General features: G+C 35.7%; 1 protein-coding gene across 2 annotated transcripts in view; it reads left to right on the forward strand.

Moving 5' to 3' along the window:
• Positions 1-193: 193 nt before the first annotated feature.
• The window catches only part of DNAH12 (dynein axonemal heavy chain 12), a 58,007-nt gene continuing 35,272 nt past the window's right edge, over positions 194-22,928 (forward strand). The window contains exons 1-28 of one of the 2 annotated variants that reach the window (XM_062501027.1): positions 194-1,295; positions 1,513-1,603; positions 1,879-1,909; positions 2,845-3,030; positions 3,833-3,911; positions 4,741-4,899; positions 5,565-5,760; positions 6,162-6,350; positions 7,132-7,282; positions 7,382-7,473; positions 7,736-7,914; positions 9,179-9,314; positions 10,078-10,203; positions 11,879-12,013; positions 12,868-13,061; positions 14,037-14,253; positions 14,846-15,031; positions 15,392-15,592; positions 16,650-16,844; positions 17,088-17,209; positions 17,335-17,617; positions 18,121-18,240; positions 18,635-18,791; positions 19,006-19,178; positions 20,472-20,624; positions 21,023-21,262; positions 21,756-22,001; positions 22,309-22,428. In XM_062501027.1, coding sequence (XP_062357011.1) covers positions 1,132-1,295; positions 1,513-1,603; positions 1,879-1,909; positions 2,845-3,030; positions 3,833-3,911; positions 4,741-4,899; positions 5,565-5,760; positions 6,162-6,350; positions 7,132-7,282; positions 7,382-7,473; positions 7,736-7,914; positions 9,179-9,314; positions 10,078-10,203; positions 11,879-12,013; positions 12,868-13,061; positions 14,037-14,253; positions 14,846-15,031; positions 15,392-15,592; positions 16,650-16,844; positions 17,088-17,209; positions 17,335-17,617; positions 18,121-18,240; positions 18,635-18,791; positions 19,006-19,178; positions 20,472-20,624; positions 21,023-21,262; positions 21,756-22,001; positions 22,309-22,428 — 4,521 coding nt within the window. In that variant the 5' untranslated portion in view covers positions 194-1,131. Of the gene's footprint in view, positions 1,296-1,512; positions 1,604-1,878; positions 1,910-2,840; positions 3,031-3,832; positions 3,912-4,740; positions 4,900-5,564; positions 5,761-6,161; positions 6,351-7,131; positions 7,283-7,381; positions 7,474-7,735; positions 7,915-9,178; positions 9,315-10,077; positions 10,204-11,878; positions 12,014-12,867; positions 13,062-14,036; positions 14,254-14,845; positions 15,032-15,391; positions 15,593-16,649; positions 16,845-17,087; positions 17,210-17,334; positions 17,618-18,120; positions 18,241-18,634; positions 18,792-19,005; positions 19,179-20,471; positions 20,625-21,022; positions 21,263-21,755; positions 22,002-22,308; positions 22,429-22,928 lie in introns of both variants that reach the window. The other variant, XM_062501026.1, reaches the window with a different exon arrangement.

Here is a 22,928-nt window from a genome sequence, read left to right on the forward strand (position 1 = left end):
TTTCATGTCGGGGTTGAGACCTCACACTGAATACGCCCGGGCAGTAAGAACCACCCTAGGAAGGTTCCCATGACTTTGGAAAACGCGTAAGATTCCCTCCCGCTGCTCCCGCAGCCTCTGCGTGTGGGGCTCTGCCCACACAGACACAAAATCAGCGTTTTAAATCTCTTTTGTCAAATGTGGGCAAGTGTGTAGCCAATCTGTGGAGTTCCTTAAAATATTCAAATTATAGTTGTGCAAAAAGCAGAAGCTCAGCAACAGCCACCTGATGCTTGAGGGAATTGTATTTATAATTTCGCAGGCATTCTTGCTGTGATCTGCTTGTGCAGGCAGAGGCTGCAGCAGAGGGACTTTCTGACTCACTCGGGTTGTACCAACCCTGTGGCGGACCAGGACGGTCAAGGTAGGGCTTTCTTTTTATCTTTTTTTTTTCTTTTTTTTTTTTTTCTTTCTTTCTATATTTTTTTTTTCTCTTGAGGTACTGATGTGGGCCAGGGCGAGCTCCGCCCTCTGCTCCGGGGCAACCGCGCAGTTGTTCCGAGCCGGGCCCGCCGCGCCGGGAGAGGTGGGAGCGGCGGGGCTGAGGGGGATCCGGGGCTGAGGGGGCACCGGGAAAAGGCAATATTGTCTCGGCCGTCCTTCCGTAGTTGAGCTTTGCGTCCTTAGGTGCATCCACCACCGCCCGGTTTGGTTTTTAAGACATAGCACCGATTTAGGAGGTAGCTTTGGCTTTCCGCTCCCCTGTGGGAAGCTGTTGAAATGCAGTAGTGAGTTTGTGCATCGTGTTTCCAGGGGAACCCGACCATCGGTCTTCGGAATAGCCCTACTCAGGCGATTGAGCAGCCGTAGAAGAGTAGCCTTTTAGTAGAGCCTTAGCTCAGTCGCAGAACACAAGTTTGTTGGTTTTTTTTCCTTTCTTCCTTTATTTTTTTTCCTTACGGCAGGCTCTCTATGTACATGCTCTCCCTTGAACTTTGTTGCTTTATCATATAAACTGTTCTCTTTTTTTGAAAGCTGAACTGTTGTACCTAAACAGTGGAGATTATGTACATTCAGCTTAATAGATGCATGTGTTAAACTCCTTTCTGGACAGGATTGTATTCTAGAATTTTGGTTTTGTTACGGTTTTAGATGGAGCACTCAGAGGAAGCAACTTCCAGTAAACGCACTTTGAGAACTTTGTTTCGTCCCACTGCTTTACCCTCAGCTGTCATATCTGAAACGTCACCATCACAGAAGAAGCTATTGGCATATCACAGAGGGAAGGAGCAGCAAGAGATCATTAATCAGTTACTGTAAGTTTCATGTAATGCAAGACATGTTGAAATTCAAGTGAAAGAGACACTATATATTAGACATTTAACAAATAATGGTGTTTGTTTAATATAATTATACTGAGATTAAGGAATTGGTAATGATGAAAAAATAGGTTGCATCAATTAAAATGTTAGCATTATTTTTACTATATTATTTATAGTTTTTCTGCACTTCTGATGCTGTGGTTTACTTTAGAATTGATCGAGCTCTTGAAGTCTGTTACATAACCATGGAAGAAACAGATGAGAGAGATGCTGCACCTCCTACCACAGAACTGCATTCCACTGTGAGGAAGTATTTCTTTATTAAGTCTTGCCTATTTAGTTCCTTGTTACTCAGACATTTATTTTCCTTCTTAGAATTTTCTTCAAGATACTTGTTTTGCTCCTCAGTTATTCATAAATGTATTTATATACTCAGGTAATCCAATTGAAATGTATGGCTGTATACATACAGAATAAAGTCTTTGTTTAGGAATAGTATTTGCTGAATTGTATATTTCCAGTATTTTTGTTTGCATGTTCTTCATATATAACAATTTTCCATTTTCTTTTTATCCAGATGCATGACAAAGAAAGCCAACTAAGAGTGAGTTAAATTCTTACATTTGCTTTTTTTGGAGTAGAGAGTGAATGGCCCCTATTCAGAGAAGTTGAGTATGTTATGCAGAATTATTGTTATTAAACAAGAAAAAGTAGTCTTGGTGGGGGAAAATGGAATAGGACCAAAATAGGAATCTTGTTTTGTGGTCCTGTAGAGGGAAAGTATTTTTCTGTTTTAGAAAGTGCGTCTATCAATAATTAATTTAACCTTAGTTAAAGATCATTACTTAGGAAAATATCTAAGAGGCTTCCGGAGTTTTTCAGTTGAGGTCATAGATTCTACCTTACCCTGTACAAAAAGTAGCCTTTGACATCATTCCCTTAGTTTGAAGAACATGCACTAAACTTCAAATTTTTGTATAGCTTTTAAATTAAGACTTCATCTCTTCGAGCCAGTTGAAACACAAATTAGTATTGAAATATTTATATTAAGTAGCCTAAGGTAACACCAATTTTGCCTCTTTGTTGTTAGGTAAACTCATTCTGTAGACTGTAGAGATTTGATTAGATAACTGTCAATCAAAACCAGAAACACCTATTTTTTTGGTCAAGACCCAGTCCCCTTATGAAGGATGTTTGTCCACACTTTTTGCCAGATAAATGTTTGCCCAAAGAACAATAACCTTTATCCTGAACTATTTTATTGTTAGCCATAAACCTCAGCAGAGAACCAAGGAAAATGCTACACTGACAAGTACAACATTTTATATTTAAACATTAAGACAGAGAGACTGTGTTACCAACCACAGAGAAGCTTTTGGGGTATTAGTCAGTGAATACTGAAAAGATTAGATTAAATACCCTGCCCTTAAGGAAATTAAGAAATTAGGAAATTATGATTAAAAAGATACTTTTGCCAAGCCTAACCCAAAAATACATACATAGGTAGTTATTAGACCTCTGAAAGTCTTATCCTTTCAGGCAGACTACCTCTTTTTGAAGAAATGTGTGCAGAGTAACCCGATGACTCCCATCCAGCAGCAGTGGCTGAGGTCCATGCTCGCCATGGTGCCACAGTCACTTATGGAGGGCAGAGAGAGAGAGCTGCTCACTGAAGAACTTTTAAAGGAGGTAGTGAGAGATTATGAAACGAGCATGCAAAGATGTGTGTGTAAGTACGACAAATTACTCAGCACTTACATTAATGTTAGTATATATTACAAGCTCCATATTCTGCTGAAAATAATATTTGTGGTTTGTTCTTTCAGCCAGGTGGTATCTTTGTAATTAACTACTGATTTAACTTTTCCTGCCTCATCAAATGTGTGTTGGCCATAATGTTTAAGGCAAAACTTGCTCATTTTATTTGTACCAGTAAAAAGCTAAACAGCTGAAAGTATAGTTCAGGCAAAGACAAAGACAGCTGCAGAGCTCATGTCAAAAAGGCTGATTGCTGATGATGTTATTTCATTGTGTCTTTAACCTATGTAGTTAATTTGAAGCGAGAATGTATTGCTGTTTACTGTTAAAGAAAGGAGAAACTTCTAATGTATTAGTCATTCTTTTTCCCTCTTCAGGAACAGCAGCTTTTTAAAGCTGTTTATTCACAAACACATTAATGAGTTTTCTCATGGTGCTTTTGTTGAATGAGGAAGCTCATAATAAAAATCTGAAAAGATAATTAATTACTGTTTTCAGATATCACTCATACAACTCAAATTTTAAGACCTTTTAAGAAGAGTCATGAACTGGAATTTTGAAAGTGCGTTCCCTTGGAATAATTTATTAATTTCTTTATATCTGTAGTAACTAGAATCTGAAATTGAGCCCAGTTTTGTTAATATTTTAGTGAATGACTAATCTTTTAAAAAAATGTAGATTAAAAAATAAACAATTTAACATTGCACCAATTTGTTTGTAATGTCATCAGTAGCACTGAATAGCCTAATTTTCTTCTAATGTTTTTTTCTTAGTGAGAAGAGCTCTTATTAAACCAGACATAAAAGAACTTGATGAGTTGGAAGAGGAGGCACCTTTGCCTTCATTACCTCTGTGAGTGGATTAAGTAGCAAATAACCCACTGACAAAACACACTGAGTTACATGGGGGACATTCTTGTTGAGCTGTGTGGATGGAGTTACAGCACAGGATTAATTTGGGAGCCCCTTACTGGGACATTTTTAAATCTCTGTAGAGGATCTTGCATTTGAGATCTCTGAATTCTCTACAGAGTTTTAGCACTGGCAGTGTTTCATTCCTGTTGTTACAGTTACGTGAAGCAGCACTCATGACTTCAAATTAAACCTGGTTCTGAGTGCCCAGACACTGAAGTCACAGTGCAGCTGCCTCTGGAATGAACTGTGTGTATGGAGCAGTTCTCTGACAGATAGCAGCATTGTACAGTCCTAAAACTGCATATAGTGCCAAGGTTTTATGTGATTTTGATTTTATGAGATGAAACCTTGAGACTGAAGGCAAACCTATTATGCCCTCCCATCATAGAAAAGAAGTTTAGGTAGATAGGAGAGAAATACCCAAATTGCACAATTTGCTGATGCATCAGAGTGTGTGCTATCAAAATCTGTTGATACAAGCTTCCTGATAGTAGTTAGTGAAGTTAGGAGTTTACATTGAATGGGCTTCTGTAAGAGGAGGTGATCTGAAAATACCATGGAGGATAAAGCATGTTTTATCAGACAAAATACCTTTAAGACTTCTACTGCATGGGAGTAAGAGCACGTGTGTGGCATTTAATAACTATTCACACTAGAGAATAATCTTTTGAATACTACGTTTTGTATATAAGTACTTTATTCAAGTAGTGCTTGAGCTCTTAATTTTTATTTGTTTTGGTTGGTTTTTTGTGGTTTTTCTTTTTTAGAGGACTGGATTTTTCTAGTATGTGGCATGACAGTTACGTCAAAGCAAAAAACCGAATCACTTCCACCTTATGTATTCTTCACCCCACAATGAAAACTCTACTGGATTTTGGTTATACAGCATTCTTTAACTTTCTAGTAGTAGATTTCTCTGGTTCCAGGTAAAGTCTGTTCTGCTGAATTATTGACACACAGAGGTTTTCAAAACTGGCAAATATGAACTTGTTCAGTTCTATTATTTAATAACAGAAGATTTCTTTGATATACCATTTTAACATACTGTGATTAAGTTACTCTGTGTTAAGATGTAAGTTTTCTTCTCTGTTATGTATTTTATTGTTGTTCAAGTTGTTGGTAATATCAGACCTTTTGATTTGCATTTTGTCTTTTATTCTGTAAATTTCTCCCCATTATTCACTTACTCTTAATGTTTAATTTTCATAGAAATCTGTTTAAACTAGTATTTGAAAAATCATCTTCTAGCAGTGTTATCATCTGTAAGGAATTCTGTGCTAATCCTGAAGATCAGACTTGCTGGTTTTCATCAGTTGAATTTTCTGTTTAATCTTGAAACTTTTAATTTTCATAGTTTTCAAAAAGAAAATTTTCAAAATACTTTTTCCTCATTTTTTTTTTCTGGTAATTGTTCTGTTAATACTGGTGTTTGAGGCAGGCTTTTTCTTTCCTTTTAGTCTACTGAAGCAATGCATAAGTTCCCACTTAGAGAAAGACTGGATTTGTAATACCAAAGTTTGTATTGTTACCTTATTCCATGTTCAGTTTGTTTAAATTTTGTTGATAAAATTGCCTGTAACTTTTTTTCTAGATTGAAAGGATCAGTTGACTGTAAATCTTTTAAAACTGATGTGTCTCTGAGATGTTCCAAAGCAGAAGATGAGATAATGAGTACGTGGTACCAAAGAGTTTTTGGTCTCTTTACTCAGTCAGAAGCCTTGGATGGTGTAAAGTTGGATCAGCTTGAGTCTTTTTGTAACTGTGTGGCTGTGCTTATGTCTAATCAGGTAAATATCTTTCTTCCCTGTGATAAACTTAATGGGTTTAAAACATTACTTGCTTTGTAGAAAAATAATGGGACAATAGTCTAATCAAAAAATTGTCATTTGAAAAAAGATAGAGGAAAATGTTTTCAAGATATTTCATTTCTAGTAATAGGCTTACTTTCGTAACAAAAATAAATGCCTGGACTCTACTGAAATGTTTACTTGTTCATTAGTTTTCACCATTTAAGGGTTGGGACTAATACCTGCAGGAGTTATTAGAAAAATTCACACTGCTTCACGTATCCATGAATGAGGCCAGAAGTACTAAAATGAATGAAAATCCTGCCTGGCTTACTGGATGAATGGAAAAGGGATTGGGCCTTTTTTATGTCAACTAATAGGTGGTCTATGTTATTGCCTAGCTGAAAGAATTGCTGCAAAGAACGACTGAAGTTTTTGTGAAACTTTTTGATCCTGAAGACAGAAGTCGTCTGCCTTTATTTAAGATGGACTTGACTCTTGATGAAAGTAGAATGGAGTTTTATCCAAGCTTACAAGACTTAGAAGAAGCAATTCTGTTTGTAGTAGACTGTGTAGGACAGACTTTTCAGGTGTGCTTTTGTCGTTATTTAAATATGTAATTGTTAAGATATTCAGTTTGTGATTTAGGAGTCTGGCTACCCTGACAGTGGGATCAGAATGCAACATTTATTTGTTTTCCATGATCATTCTACAGGTCACATCAAGATTTTTGATGCCCAGCAGCACTCCGGGCTCTGAAGTAATTTTGTAATTCCTTGTTTATAAAAAAATTGGTGTACCTGCTATTGATTGTTTCCATCTACTCTTTGGGTCTACAATTACAATAATAACATATTTAATTATATGTGTGATGATGTGCAATAAATTTGCATTAAAGTTAAGATCTCCAGAGGAAGACAAGGAAAATTAGAGCTGATATTCCTTTTCTTTCTAAGATAAAGAAAATACTCAAATCTCTAAAAAATAGTATATACAGCATCAAAAGATTGATGTCTTGGGAAGCTGTCTGTGGTTCCAGGGAAGAGAGCCTTTCTGGGGGCTTTAGATGCGAACTGAGTAATGGTCACTAGCCACATGTGATGGTACTTTCAGAGAAGTGTTTTGGGGCTGGTTTTCTGTATTTGCATGTATGATATAATTTAATTTTTTTTTCCTTTACATATTTCCTGTTCAACTTTTTGCTTCAGGAAAAGTCATTTTACATGTGTATAAAGCATGTGAACTTGGTCATGGTTAGGGTCTCATACTTTTGTGATTGTGTCTTCTGCAGATTGCAATTTACTTTTAAAGTATCTGTATCCTTGCACCACTTTTTAAAATTTAAATAATCAACACTTACACTACTCTTAGAATGTCGAAACGGTACGTGCTTGGCTAACGGGAGACACTGCAACTCTGGATACTGAGCTTCCTGCTCACATTGCACAATGGGCCAAATCCACGCTGAAAAAATCTATCAGAGACAACTTAGAAGGCCCAAAGGAACATTTTCAAGGCTATGGTAAGTGATAGAAGAGTGTTTGTCTCCTCTTTGTAATAAGTAACTTGCTGAATGGCATATGCATTTTAGTAATATAAATATGTTGTAATTGAATTGTAGTTGAAAGTTATGGCTGGCTTGTAGATGGAACTGCAGAGGAACGGATAAACAGATTTGTAGCAGAACAACACACTTTTGATGAATACACCACTGTAAGTTTTAATTCTACACTTTATAAATAATTTTTACTATAAATACAGCAATAATGAAAAGGTAACAAAGAATAACAGGTGCTCAGCCTTTAGCTAAAAACATATGGGCTACCTGCAATGTAACTGATTTTGCCCTAAAAATTTATGGTAAATAGAAAAAAATATTGCTTATGTTTGTCAATGTCTAATGGTCATTGTCTACTCATGTAGCCAGGTATTTAAACAAAAGCTCTGAATTGTAAAGTCTAATGTTTTTCTGAAGTTCATAGATGAATTTTTCACCCTCAAGAAGGAAATTATGAGTTTGCCAGAGGTGATTTATTTCCCTATGGTCTGTTTGAATTGTGACGATTTAAAGCGAGGTTTGGCTAATTGTGCAAACAACTTTGCAAAAATGCTAATGGACAAAATATTTACAAATTACAGAGAGGAAAATGAAAGGTAAGTAGAATTTTTTTGCTTGTGAATGCTCTATGTGTTAAATGCATAGCAGAAACATGTAGATGAAATGCAAATATACCATACTTTATTTACTGAATGTTCTTGGCTAACTAACAATATAATGCACTTTGCGCCAGCTGTTGTATTTTTCTGCTGTTTTGTCTCAAAAAAGGTAGGAGAACATATTAGTATAGACTTGGATAATGGAGGAGCTAAAAGATCAAAGATCGAAAAACTTTATTACTGTTCTGGATTTTTAAGTGTGAATTACAGTATTACTGCACCGTCAAAGAAAAGGCTAGTTAGACTCTTATTACCTGATAGGTACTTCAGCAGGGCTGCTCTCAAGCCATTCCTCCCCAGTTGTATTTGTGCTGGGTGTTACTCCATCCTGGGTGCAAAATCTGGCATTTCAACTCATTACCTTGCATCCCTTTAATCATAGTCAAAAGTTTAATTCTGCAAAGTGTCCCATCCTTCAATGGGGTCAGCAGCACCTCATGTTTTTATGATGAGCAACTTGCTGATGGTGCATTCAACTCTTGCATCCAAATAATTGATAAATACATTGCACAGAAGTGGCCCAGAGTAAATCCTGAGGAACACTGCTGGTAACAGTCACCAGCCATTTGCTACAATCCTTTGAGCTCAGTACTTCACCAGTTCTTCACCTGGCACACCATGAGCACACTCATCCCACACCTGGACAACTCATCTAGAAGGATTCTGTGAAGAACAGTAACAAAAACCTTATTAAAACTGAGAAAAATTATATCTACCACCTTCCCTTTATCCTCTATATGGGTGAATTTATAGGATATCAGTTTAGTTAAACAGGAGGTTAATTTGCAGGTATGGATTAAATAATGAGCAACTCTTACCATATATTTTAGTTAAAATGAACAATTATGGCCAAGTTTTATAGTGATTCCACATTACCAAAATAAGACAATATTTACTAGTAAAGTGTTTGTGTATACACTAATGATAGTTTAAAAGTTCTTTTAGTAATAACAGGTTACTAAAGCATTTATTTCAGAAGAATACCCCAAAATCCAAACAAAGCAGTTATTGCAAGTTAGAAACCAGTATTTGTCTAGACTGACTTGGTCATGTTGCTCTTCTAGTTTCATAAATAATGGAATTTGTGAGGGGAGAATGCTTAAAGAAGTAATTTTAATTTCTAATTACTTTAAAGCTAAGCATGAAGCCAGTCAAACTAAAATCTTAAAGTGTTGGTATTTTATGTAAAATAAAACTACAGGATATGCAGCGAATTTGAAGCCATTAAGGAATGTGCATTAAAAGTTCCTGAGTCAACAGAAGAAATGGTAGAAATAATAGATTACATAAGGAGAGTCAAAACCAAAGATTTTCAGTACCTGGTGCAAAGGAGCAAGGTAAAAGACTATCCTTTAATTCTTGATCTTTTATTAGACATGCTGGCATATATAAATAGAGAATTCATTCCAGAGTGCAGACTTTTTTCTGCCAGTGTGAATAAACTCAGTGTTACTTCAGACAGAACTGGGAAGCTGAGCTTATTCTTTGCCATATGCCTTTGCTTCTTGTTCACATTCCCGTGTGTTCTGCAAGTCTGTGAGGAAATGCAGCTTTTAATAAATCACTCAATTTATTGTTTGTACCTGGAGGCTTACTTCAGAACTGCTTAAAAATCTATTTGTGAATGTGTAACAGATAAGTATAAAGAACATTTTATGTGTAAAAACAGTCAACAGACTTTGAACACATGAGAAACAATTTACTCTGAGCAGAATATAGGTGATGTTACATTAGGAGTAGTTTGTGTGTGTGAATATGTATCAGATTTTCTGTTATGGTAGTAGGTCTGTAAATAGAACATGTTAGGTTTATATCTGCAGAAATTATATTTAGTATATTTTTAACAACATTAGGATTTCTGCATATGGATTTACAGAGCACAGGAATCATATTTAGAGAAACAAGCTCATGATCAAGGCAGGGATTTGAAAAATTTTACACATATTGTTTGAATGTCAATATTCAGTTGGCTGAAGGAGTTCTGAATTCTGAAAAGTTCATGAAATGTAGATTTTTATTTTGTCTTTGTAGATAATATTTTCCTGCCCTATATTTTAAACAGACCTATCATACCTAAAGTTTTGTGAAATATCTTTGTAGGAGTGCTGTCGGCAAATGAGTTACTTGATAGATGTTTTTCCATTTGCTCCTGAAGACATGGAACTTAATACAACAGCAGTATTATGGCCAAAGAAGATTACCCACATTTTCAAAGAGCATGATATTGTAAGAGCATTTTCTTAGTTTACGGTATATTCTGGCTTGTTAGACTTCTCACTTTACTTGAGCTATTTATTTCCTCAACAGGCAAAATTTATGTGCACATATAACATGAACCTTGCTAATTTAGACATAATTGAAAAACATATTTCCAGATTTTTGTAAAAAAATGGACTTTTTGTGGCTAAATTTTAAAACTGTCACTGTAACTGAAAAGCTTCAGCAAGTCTATCCTAATATACTTATGGTCAGTACGAGGTAATACATGGGCAGATGAAAATTCACTACACTGTACTTGTCTAGTACTGAAAATATAACTGTCAGGCCCTTAAAAAGACTGAGTATCTGAATAGGAAGTCATTTAGTTAAAATGGTATTTTGTTCTGTCAAAAAAAGAACAGTGGGAACAATGTTTTCTAGCAACCATTAATAGAAAATATGCAACATCTCATTTTCCCTGTGTTACTGTAGATTACTTTTCTACTTGTATTCATCTTGCTAAGCATGCTTTGTCTCTGTCTATGACACAGTAAGTCAAGCCTTTAATGCTCTCTTGCCTCTCTGTAGTAATTTAGCACAGACTTAATAACATCTAATAAAATTTTTAAAGAATTAATAATTAACATTAAAAAAATCAGTATCTTTTAAATATTACATGTAAGGATTTCTCCTTTACTAAATTTTGTTTAGATACTAAGGCGTATGTCCAAGGGTAGTAAATATGCTTCTGACTGAAAAGATACCCAGCTTGGGAGACTGCTGAGTCTGTAAAATACTTTGTATGTTATACCCATACAAAAAATATATTCTTTTAATCCCAAAAATAAATCATTAAAATTAATTTTCTACTTCTACATGGAGTCCATGACGCTTGTTCTAACTCCTTTTCATGAAAATGGTGGTACAGAGTGGATCTCACTACTTAGTGACAATCCCCCAGCAGTGGGACCCTGTAGCTAGCTGTCAAGTGACTTGCATTGTACTGGAGGCTGAGACAAGAGAAGTTTTACATTGTTTTCATGAGTCTGTGTATTTGCATTCTATACTCTCAGATATGAGTCTGTTCTTATTCTAATGCAAAAGGAAATTATTGTTTCCTCCTTGGTGAAATTCTGTTTATCTGCTTCACAAATTTTGCATGACAGTAGGTGTCCTTGTCTTAGGAGATATCTCTCTTGATTGATTTTTTTGTTTGGTACCTTAAAACAAACACTTGAGTGTGCAGACCCAGTGCTTTAAGGTGTTCTTATGTTCTAGAATTTCTGCCTTTTACAGCCACTGGTACATGTGGGATAACATTGGTTTTTAACAACTGTAGGTGTCCTTTTTGGCAGTAAAATACTGAATCCCAAAAATGAGAATATCTGGGTTTTTTTCTGTAATGATTTACTTTCTGTTTTCTGATTCCTGAAGGAGGCCTTTAAGGCAATCCTAACTGCTATGTTTATTGCGATGAGGGTTTCATGCTAGCATACAGAGGTTGCACACACTGAAGTTGGGCATAGGAAGAAGAAAAATTTCAGTTGTTGCAAGGATAATAATTTATCTGTATTGTTAGTTTGTTAGTTTTCTTTGTATTTGTAGTAATTCTTTAGATGGTAGTATGTATGCTAATCATTGAAAGGACTTAAAACTACCTTTGCATTGCTTTTTTGTCATGAAAAAATCAATTCTTTTGTAGCTGATTGAACAGTCTAAAGCTAAAAGAGAACAAGAGGTGCAACAGAAGTATGATAACCTGCATGTTGAATTAGACAAGCTTTATAATTCTGTGACAGAATTAGAAGAATACTCAAAACTGGATTGCATGCAACAGGTTTGATTAATAGTGTAAAATCAGTAGAAGTGTTTTATGTGTTTAATACACAGGGATCATGGGAAAAAATTGTAATTAAAAGTAATCAGTTTAACAAATGTGAATGAAAACATTTATTATCCTCTTGCCACAGAGAACAAGCTCAGTCCCCCTCCCATTTTTGTTTTTTATTGGCAATTAACATTTTATTTAGAGGAGAGTTTGCTATAAAGTTGTGCTAGAATTAGCTGATAGGTAACAATAATAGCAGTTCAAAAACAGTGTTTGCACTCACAAAAATAATTTATTCATTTTCCCTCTTCACCACAAATCAATTAATGCAAAACCAGCACAGGTAGCAATTTGATATTTTTTTCATACAAACCTCAAAACTTCATTGTTATGCTAGTGAAGAGCAGACTGCTGGCTCCAAAACTTTGTGAATTTCTAGCAGTATTTTTTAGTTTTCAGTGCATATCTTGGTTTAATTGGAGGATATTGCACAGTAAGAAATCTTGATTTTTAAAAACCAAAACACTTCAAAGCACAAAACAGAAACCCAAAGCTAATAAATCCCAGTTACACAGTTATGATATACCTTGTACCTAAAGTGTGTGCCTGCCTCCTGAAACAGTGAGTTTTGAAGCACCAACATTTTGAAAATAGTTTAAAATTCAGTAATGAGAACCAATTTTAGTTTTCATAATGTTCATCTGGGTTCTTCACAATTTATGTACTCATCAATTAGCAGACAAGTTTTTCAATCTTGTTTTCTAAAATTTCAGTGTGAAAGCTTATATTTTGATATCTTATTTTGATAGCTGTTTAGAGCACTATTTGGTTATTTCTCAAGACATACTATTATTTGATTTCAGTATGTGACTGATGTGAGGACTTTACAGAAAACAATACAGGATACTGGTGAAACACTAGCTGCTCTTAATAAGGAAGAGACTCTGCTCGGACAGAAACCAAGTGAATTCCCACTCCTCAGCAGCTTAAAAACTGTGATAGAACCATACCAGAAACTCTTTAATCTTATACTGAAATGGCAGCGAACAGAAAAAAGGTAATTCAGATCTAAATGCTATAAGAGGGAGAGTGAGAAAAAGGCTTCTCCTGGTCTTGTTCATGTCAGATGTAGAATATGCATTGGTTTTCTTGTTAACATGTGTTATTAGCAAGCAAAGTAAAAGGTTAATATATCAGGAGGGCTATTTTTAATTCAGCTAGGAAAAATGTTCATTTGTTTTTATTTTTAAAATATAATAATGGAATAACGAAATAGTTGGATTTCCTAAGCTGGAAGGGACCCACAAAGATCTTGAAGTCCATGTCCTGGTGTTACACAGGACAGCCCCAAGAATCCCACCATGTGCCTGAGAGCACAGGAGCATATCTCAGACTGGGTTATAATTGTACTGGTCATGCTGGTGGAGCCTGTAGTATGAGAAGCTCTGTGAAAGAAATGTATAAGAAGAAAAATTGTTATGAGTAATTTTGTGTTCCAGAAAAGGAAGAAGTTCAACTAGAGAGCTCATCATCTGTATGTAAGCAAAACTGGTTTTAACCTAGCAGATATACAAAATGGTGGGTTCAAATGATTGTGTTGCTGTCTGATGGTTAGATCATACCACAGAAACTGTACTTTGCATATAAGTTAAGGGAGATTGTTTATTATTTCATGCCTTCTTCAGAAGTTACAGTGTGCTATGGCTGAAAGTGTAGAGGCTTTGAAAATACAAGTTGCAGTGTGTTTTTCAATGTTGTATGTCGATCTCTGTCTAGAGTTTATCTTAAATATTTGTCCGTTCATGCAGTTACTCAGTTTCAGTATGACTGACTTAAGAGAATTAAACAAATACACAGAAGAATGTGGTTGAGCCACTTTTAGTTGGGCATTAGAATTTTGCAGAGAATAGCAATAATACGGAAGAAGAGCTTTGCTTTAATTTAAATAGCTATTCATGTGTTGCAAAACAAAGTGAGAGTTATTTGTGGGCTATATTTGTTATTCTGCTCTGTAACCTTATGTTTTTCTCAGATGGATGGATGGGACCTTTTTGGAACTAGATGGTGAAAGTATGGAGGCTGAGATTGATGAATTTTACAGAGAAATGTACAAACTGTTAAGACTCTTCCAACAAAAGCAGAAAAAAGCTCCAACGGAGAAGAAAAGGACAGTACGACACAAAGCTGTAACGCGTAATCCAACTCTTACAATGTGTTCTTCAGTTCTGGATCAAATTAAAGTATTTAAGGTAAGAAAACTTGAGGAGTATTAATATCTGATACTGAGGGACAAACACTAAATTCAGGGCTCAGTACATGTAGATGACACAGTGTCAGAGATAGAGAGACTGTTCCGAGTCCCAATTTCCAGTCTGTACTGTCACATTCATTTTAATAAAATTGGATTTTAAATTTTCTTTCGTAGTTTTTAGAATTGTAATGAGTGAACACATACAGGAGAAAAGTCATTTTTGAATGCAGAAGAACATTCAATGATGTATTTGGGAATTTTGAAATGGGATTCTGTTATGTTAATAGAAGCAAAATTTATCATCACTGAAAAATTATGCTTAATAGTCTTTTGTATTTCTTCTTCAGTAGTTGATATAATTATCTAGAAATGAAATGGATAACTGAATGGAGCCATCTGTACTTTTTGGAAAAGATTTTCTTGTCCAGCTACTGTAGCAAAATTTTAAATTCATGAAAGATTATTAAAAAATTGAAATGAAATATTGTTAAAATAATATTTGAAGGATTATTAAAATTTTTAAGATTATTAAAAAGTAAGAAATTATGTATATGATGATATTTGCCCTAAAAATGTATTTTCTGAATTAGGAGAATATTCCCACTGTGACTGTCTTTTGTAATCCTGGGATGAGAGAACGTCACTGGCAGCAGATGTCACATATAGTAGGATATGATATAACACCAGATGCAGGAACTACCTTGAGAAAAGTTTTAAAGCTGAATCTATCCTCTTACTTGGAACAGTTTTCAACAATAAGTGTAGCTGCAAGCAAGGTAAGCACAGATGATTTGATAGTGACAAATATGACATCAGGTCTCTTAACGAATACTTTTATGACTTATTAGCATTATTTATCTTTGCTGTTATGCAATAGAAGAGATTTGGTGAGACTTTGGCCCATTATATGTAAATAACGAGTGTAAGCATTTGTATCTCATGTGACATCATCAGTATTTCCCAAGTGTGCTGCTTTCTGTGTGCAAGAAAAGGATATACTGAGGAAAAATAATAAGTAGTTAATTTGTGTTGCTAGAGCAAAATAGCTTATTCAGCTAGATATGATTATATATTGAATTAGAGAGCTGGAAGGAAACAATTCAGTAATTAGACCAAGCTATTTTCTTTTTAAATAGGAATTTTCATTGGAGAAAGCAATGCATACCATGATGGAAACCTGGGATTCAATTTCCTTCACCACAAATTTGTATCGTGAGACTGGTATTCATGTTCTCTCTTCAGTGGATGATATTCAGGCTCTTCTTGATGATCAGATTATGAAAACTCAGACAATGAGAGGATCACCTTTCATTAAACCATTTGATAGCGAAATGAGGGTACAATGAGTACTTTTTCAAATATTTTTATTTGTAGAATAACTGTAGTGCGATAGTATACTGATTGTATTACAACTTTATTCTTTGAATTGTTAATGAAATTTTTTGATTGATTTTCTGGCAAGAATTTTTTGAGTTTGTATGAGTCATAGTTACCTTATTTCTGTTTTGGAATTCTTTCTTCCATTCTGATTCAAGTGCAACCAAGAAACATGGTATTTTTTCTCCTATTTTGGAAAATCACTATTTCCATTAACCTTGCTTCTTAGTAACAGGAAGTAATGTTTCTGTTATTGCTAATAAGAACATGTATTTATTTATTGAGTTTTGGACTCAAATTTTGAACTACAGTGTTTTCCTCAGAGCAAAGAAACTTCTTGATGGCTGGGAGAATATTTTTTAATCAGGCTTTAGAGCAATGATGGCAGTGCTTTACACCTGCTTTTGAATTTCAGGGCTACAGTAGTCTTTGTGATGCTAACACCATGGCCATTGACAGGAGAGGGGCTGGTGGAATTTCCTTGCAGTTACCCTCCTAGTTCGTTGTTGGTTTATGTGGGAAATGTTCAGGCTCAAGCAGGCTCAGTGAACATAGATTTTACAGGCAGCCTGCTCCAGTGGTATCTGCTATTGTCCTTAGGAACAGGATGCTGGACTTGCTGGATCTCTCCTATGAGCTGAGGTGGCTTTTCTGGTATTGTATCCCTGCTGCCATTCAGCTACAAGAGCCCTTTCTGTGGGGAGATGAAGCAGAATTTATCGCTCGTAGCCTCCTGGCTATTGCTTAACAATGCAGTTGTTGAAAATTCATAGCACTAAAGTGATAAATGCATTTTGGAAAACTAACTTCCAAGTAGTTAAAAATTTCTGAGCTCCTTTGGCCATCTGCATATGTGGAAGAACTTAACACTTCTAAATATTTTTCTTTCATTTTGTTTATTGGTAAACATTCTCTCTTTGGGAGCTGGAAGCCCTCAATGTCTGCCTTTCTTGAATTTGTTGTCTAACATTATTTGCTTGCAAATGTCAAGTTAACATTCTTTAAACATTTATTAAGGAATGGGAAAGCCGCTTGATTCAAATTCAGGAGAATATTGATGACTGGCTGAAAGTGCAGGGACAGTGGCTGTATTTGGAGCCCATCTTTTCTTCTGAGGATATTATGCAACAGATGCCAGAAGAGGGACGGCAGTTTCAGACTGTGAATAGACTATGGAGAGAGATTATGGAGTTTTGTGCTAAAGACCCAAAGGTAAGGGAAACATCCATTACTAACAGGAAACAGTAGCTTCTCTTGCTGTTTTTTTTTTGGTTTTTTTTGGTTTTTTTTTTGGAGGGAGGGGATGCTTAGTTTTCAGAATATGTACAGCGAGCTATGGTTTTAGTTTCCCTAGGCTTTCTAGAAACAAAGTTATGTTGTTCCTTATTTGATTAACTTCTACTGTTTAAAATGCCTTATTTATAGCTGACAGTATGCACGTGTTTCTTGTTACAGGTCCTTGCTGCTACTTCCTTGCCAGGATTAGCAGAGAAGCTTCAGACCTGTAATGAACTTCTTGACAAAATCATGAAAGGGCTTAATGCTTACCTTGAAAAAAAACGTCTCTTCTTTCCCCGGTATGATGAGCTTTGCTTATTTAAAACCCACAGATTCTGAATGGGTTTTTTGTTGTAAATAAGATCAGTCTTAACAATAGCTTGATAATGCAGTTGTGTTTATTCTTTTTTCTTATTTTTTTTAGCTTCTTTTTCTTGTCTAATGATGAAATGTTGGAGATCCTATCGGAGACTAAGGATCCTCTTAGAGTTCAGCCTCATTTGAAGAAGTGTTTTGAAGGCATTGCTAAGCTGGACTTCCTTTGCAATTTGGACATTAAAGGAATGTGTAGTTCTGAAGGCGAGCATGTGCAACTGATTTCAAACATTTCTACTTCTGAAGCTCGAGGTGCAGTGGAGAAGTGGTTAATTCAAGTAGAAGATATTATGCTGAAGACTGTACGTGATGTAATTGCCAGATCAAGAATGGTATGAGGTTTGTGATAATTTAAGAACTGAAGCACCTGCCTTTGTTTTATGTCTTTCTCTTGGCTTTCTAAAATTCTTCATCAACACAGGAGTTGATGAAGTTATGTAGTCAGGACAAAGTTAACATGACTTGTATTTATACGCCAGTAATACGCATTGGAGTTTAGTTTGAATAAGACACAAGTAGCTTTCCTATAACACTGGATATAAATTCTTCTAAAAGTTTCACAGCAGTACTATTTTACAGGATATATCACCTGATGTAATAGTTCAGGTTTCTTATGAATTAGAAATAGAACACTTGTATTATGCTTGCTTCCTCCTAAAAGAAAATTGTTAGACAGAAAATGGGGAAAAGAGCATTTAAAACTCCATTTGGACATTGCAAATAGGAAAATAGCATTCTTCTGCAAGGAATATTAATAGGATTACGTTATAAGCTTCTGTATTACATTGTGATATATATTCCCAGATGCTATGTATGATGTATGTCACTCTTTCAGGCATATCTAGAGACTGAAAGAAAGCGCTGGGTTCTGGAGTGGCCTGGCCAAGTGGTGTTGTGTGTGTCTCAAATGTACTGGACAAGTGAGGTACATGAAGTTCTTCGCAATGGACCCAAGGTACTGTGTATTGCATAATTAAAAAAAACTCTTAGTGTTTCACTTCGGCTGATGTATTTTGCTTAATCAAACAGTTTTTTACAATTAAAATAAAAATTGAAAAATGATGAGCATGTAGATTTGACATGAATTAATGTACATTAATTTATGGACAGTGATTTGTATCTTTCATTCAAATACTTCAATATTCTTATTTAGAGCAAACATAGTTTAAAATGTAGCTTTGCAACATGAATGCAGAACTATGGAAAGAGAGAAGTTGATTCAAAACCATGACAATATAAAAGAGTATCTTAATGAGCAACCTCTGTTAAGATATCTAGTCAACATGAAGAAGTCTGGAACACTTGAAACTGTGATATAACCAATTTCAAAATTACCTTTTGTCTCCTAGGGCTTAAAGGATTATTATGATACACTTCAGCTTCAACTTAATGATATTGTGGAGCTGGTAAGAGGAAAACTGTCAAAGCAAACAAGGATTACACTGGGTGCCTTGGTTACTATTGATGTTCATGCTAGAGATGTCATCAAGGAAATGATTGGAAGTGGTAATTGTATTTTAAGACATTTTCCTTAGCACATAGTTAATGAAAAATTGTTAACCAATCAGATTTTACTGTCTAAAACAGTACAGTACTAAGAAGGGTTTGTGAGTATTTGGCTACAAGCATCAACATTAGTAATTTCAGAGCTGTTTTAAATTTAACCATAATAGAAAATCTGGCTATCTACATCTCTTATGATTGCTGTCAACTCTGTCAGGTGTGCAGAATGAAACAGACTTTCAGTGGCTGGCTCAGCTGCGCTATTACTGGCAGAATGAGAATGTTCGTGTGTGCATCATTAACTGCAATGTGAAATACGCCTACGAGTACCTCGGGAACTCCCCACGCCTGGTGATCACTCCTCTCACAGACAGGTGTTACCGCACCCTGGTATGAGCTTCCTCCTGGGATACTCACATTGTGTTCACTGTGCTGTGGTATTGCTTGCACCCTTCGGTGCAGCCATCCTTTTAGGGCTTGTGGTTATTGTCAGACTGCTGTTTCTGCTAGAATGAGGTTTGTAATTTTTACAAAATATCAAATATGAAAATCACTCATAACAACAAATATGGATAGCCCACCAACCTGACTGAAACATTAGTGTGTTCTTCTGTTGTGGTTGTGGTTTTTTAAAATACACAGGAAAAACAGACAATGTTTGATTACTGCATAGACTATGAGAATGCAGAGTGCTTTTCTCATGATCTGTGATTGCTGAATTAAGTGGAGAAGGATTCACTTGTGATCACACTGCTCCTAAGACTAGTACAGGTTCGGCAACTTTTTAGTATCCCTGCTCTTGGCAGAGGTGTTTATTATTGTACTAGTTTATCCTCAGCTAACCTGACAAATGAAGGTTACCAAAGTAATCTCAGATACAGCTTTTCTTATTATCAATTACTGCAGTCTCTTTGCTGGAATATGATTTCAGGTTTTGGTAGGCACCCGTGGTGTGGTTGTAGCTGATACTTGATACCTGTGATATTTGTTGATGTCAGAAGGTCATGCAGCTGGTAGTCTGTTTCAGTTTTAGGCTCACAACCCTGGAATCAGAGCACAGCAGGTGGAAGCCTGGAATTCTGGCAAGTGGGTCTTGTCCTTTTCCCATCAAGGTCTTAATAAAGTATTCCCAGAACTTGTCAGTCAATACAGATGTGGCCCCGTAACAGTGGATTGGACTGTTTGTTTAACTGCAACTTTTTTGTTTTCTGTCAGATTTTCTCCTACTTCAGTGGAATACAGGGGAGAATATGGAGTGGTCATTGGAAGACACATATATCAAAGGGGGATGGTGTGGGAAGGAAAAAGAAGGAATAAAAAAAGTATATTAAAGGACAAACAGAGAGAGAAAAAAGTAGCAACAAGCAACTGCAACAAATTTAACTTGAAAGGTGTATCTATAAATGAGAACTGAAAGATTGGGTGTAATAAAATTTGAGTAACCAATCATGATCATGATGATAATAAAATTAAACCCTCTGTTAGAGTAAAAATGAAATTCTCTTGCATATTTTTCCCAGCTCTAAGTACATTTCAGATTCTTTTTAATTAGTAAAAACATACCTTTTATGTTAGATAAGTGTATGAAACTATCAAATGCAATTTAATTTTGCCATTTTCATTCAGAAGAATTTCATACGAATGAAATACAAATAATTCCCATGAACTATTTCTGTGCTTTAGATTGGAGCCTTTTATTTAAACCTGGGTGGTGCCCCGGAGGGTCCAGCAGGAACAGGTAAAACGGAGACCACCAAAGATTTGGCTAAAGCTCTCGCTGTTCAGTGTGTTGTCTTTAACTGCTCTGATGGCCTTGATTACCTGGCAATGGGAAAGGTAAATAGAAAATAAATATATGTTGTATTTTATTTTTGGCATGAAAATTTTGGCGGACACAAATAAATGTTGCACCTGTGGTCTGCTACCCTTGGATGGTATATGCTGTTCTCTGCATGTTTCATTTTCTGTGTTTTATGAAAGCCTGTTAGGTTGCTAATGAAAACATGAAAGAAACAAGAGTTTGTGGGATTGGGATCTGATTTAGCTTGCTTTAGAATCAAAAACTTTGTTCTTTAATGCGTGATTGGTCTATGGTCTAAACAGGTTTTAAGCATTATTATTATTGAAATTGCATTTTTTTAATCTAATTAAACTTCCAACTTTATAGTCTTAGTTTCTTTTGAATCTTCTATGTCTCTGTTAGCAATATTATTGATTTCTTTCTTCCTTTGCAGTTTTTCAAGGGTTTGGCTTCGTCAGGTGCCTGGGCATGTTTTGATGAATTCAATCGCATTGAACTGGAAGTGCTGTCTGTAGTGGCACAGCAGATCCTTTGCATCCAAAGAGCCATACAGATAAAGCTGGAAACATTTAATTTTGAGGGAACTGAGCTGAAGCTTAACCCAAACTGTTTTATAGCAATTACTATGAATCCAGGTTACGCAGGACGTTCTGAACTTCCAGATAATCTGAAGGTAAAATAATAAGACATGCATGTGTGACCTTTGTGATGACTGTTTTCTGACCAGATGAGCTGTTTCCATGAGGAGGCTTTGCTAACCAAAAGCAGAGATGTTGCAGCATGAGAAGCACACCAACTGCAAAGAAAGAAAGGAAGTGCATGCTCTCACCTGCTATGGGCCACATTTTCCTTCCTTAATGCTGGGTGTATCTGTGCAAGGGGCAAATTGCATTCTTGCATTCTTGAGACAGTGCTGAGGGAAAGGAGCTTGGGGGGGACAGTGTCTTTTCTGCACTGCATTGTGTGTTAAGATGGATATGGGTGGTAGCTCGCTTAGGTTAACTTCCTAGGGAGACATAAACTGCAAATGTTGATAATTCTAATATTATTGATAATTCTATCTAAAAATTGATAATTTTATGGTGGGTTGAATACTGTAAAAGTTAAGAATTGCTTTCCATTCTTAAATTCTATATTTAAAGATATTTATTTTGGGTGTATTTCAGGTTCTTTTCCGAACAGTAGCCATGATGGTTCCAAACTATGCTCTGATAGCTGAGATTTCTCTCTATTCTTATGGATTTTTGAATGCTAAGTCACTGTCAGTGAAGATAGTCATGACCTACAGGCTTTGTTCAGAACAGCTTTCCTCTCAGTATCACTATGACTATGGCATGCGGGCAGTCAAAGCTGTGCTGGTGGCTGCGGGGAATCTAAAGTTAAAATTTCCCACAGAAGATGAAGATATATTGGTGAGTTCCTGAGGGAAAATTTGTTCAAGAAGTTTCATAGGTACATGCAGTTCTGAGTTCTGAAGGCAGTTCCAGCACATCTTGTCACATCACTGATCCATGTTTTGTAGTTTGTGAAATGAAGATAATAAAATACATGCTGCGTTTTCTGGGGCTGTGCTGATGATTGCACAGTTGAGCTTAACTTCTTATCAAAGGCCCCATTTAACGAATTAATCTTTCTTACATACTAGGTTATTTTCATCACTGAACACCTTATGTTCTTTCTCTTAATAAGAACAGTAAAATGCATATTTGTTTCTTCTAGCTTCTTAGATCAATTAAAGATGTGAATGAGCCCAAATTTTTGTCACATGATATACCTCTGTTCATGGGTATAACCAGTGATTTATTTCCTGGAATCAAGCTTCCTGAGGCAGACTACAATGTAAGTATTCTTCTGATATATCCTTGGTCAGGATCATTGTTGATTGTTTTGTGGTGATTTGCTTTTTAATCAAGTGCAATTAATGCAGTGAGGTATTTCAAGATAAGCAAACTTGCCGAATGTTTGCAATGAAACTGTTGCAAAGGGAATTCTTTTATGTGTTCTGAATTTAGTCCACATGTGAGTTCCCTTACATTCAGAAGGGTTGTGCATTACAGATTGGGAATTTACCTGCACATTTATCAAGTTTTAGGCTTTTTGATTTCTTCCCTAACTTTTGGACATAATAAAATGAGATTAAGGTTTGTGCTTGTATTTTATTTTTAGCAACACTTGAAGCAATCTTTGTAGGAGAATGGCTGCAAAGGATGAGCATGTTGGAAAAACCAAATTGGATTAACTTTTAAGTTTTCAATTAATACTCTGATCTTGAAAAAAGTGCATGGTTCTGAAGCACACTGCTGGTTTTCTGAGGGTGATTTGCCTTCTCCTCAAGATAA

Source organism: Cinclus cinclus, chromosome 12 (genome assembly GCF_963662255.1).
Source record: "Cinclus cinclus chromosome 12, bCinCin1.1, whole genome shotgun sequence".
NCBI classification, from domain to species: domain Eukaryota; kingdom Metazoa; phylum Chordata; class Aves; order Passeriformes; family Cinclidae; genus Cinclus; species Cinclus cinclus.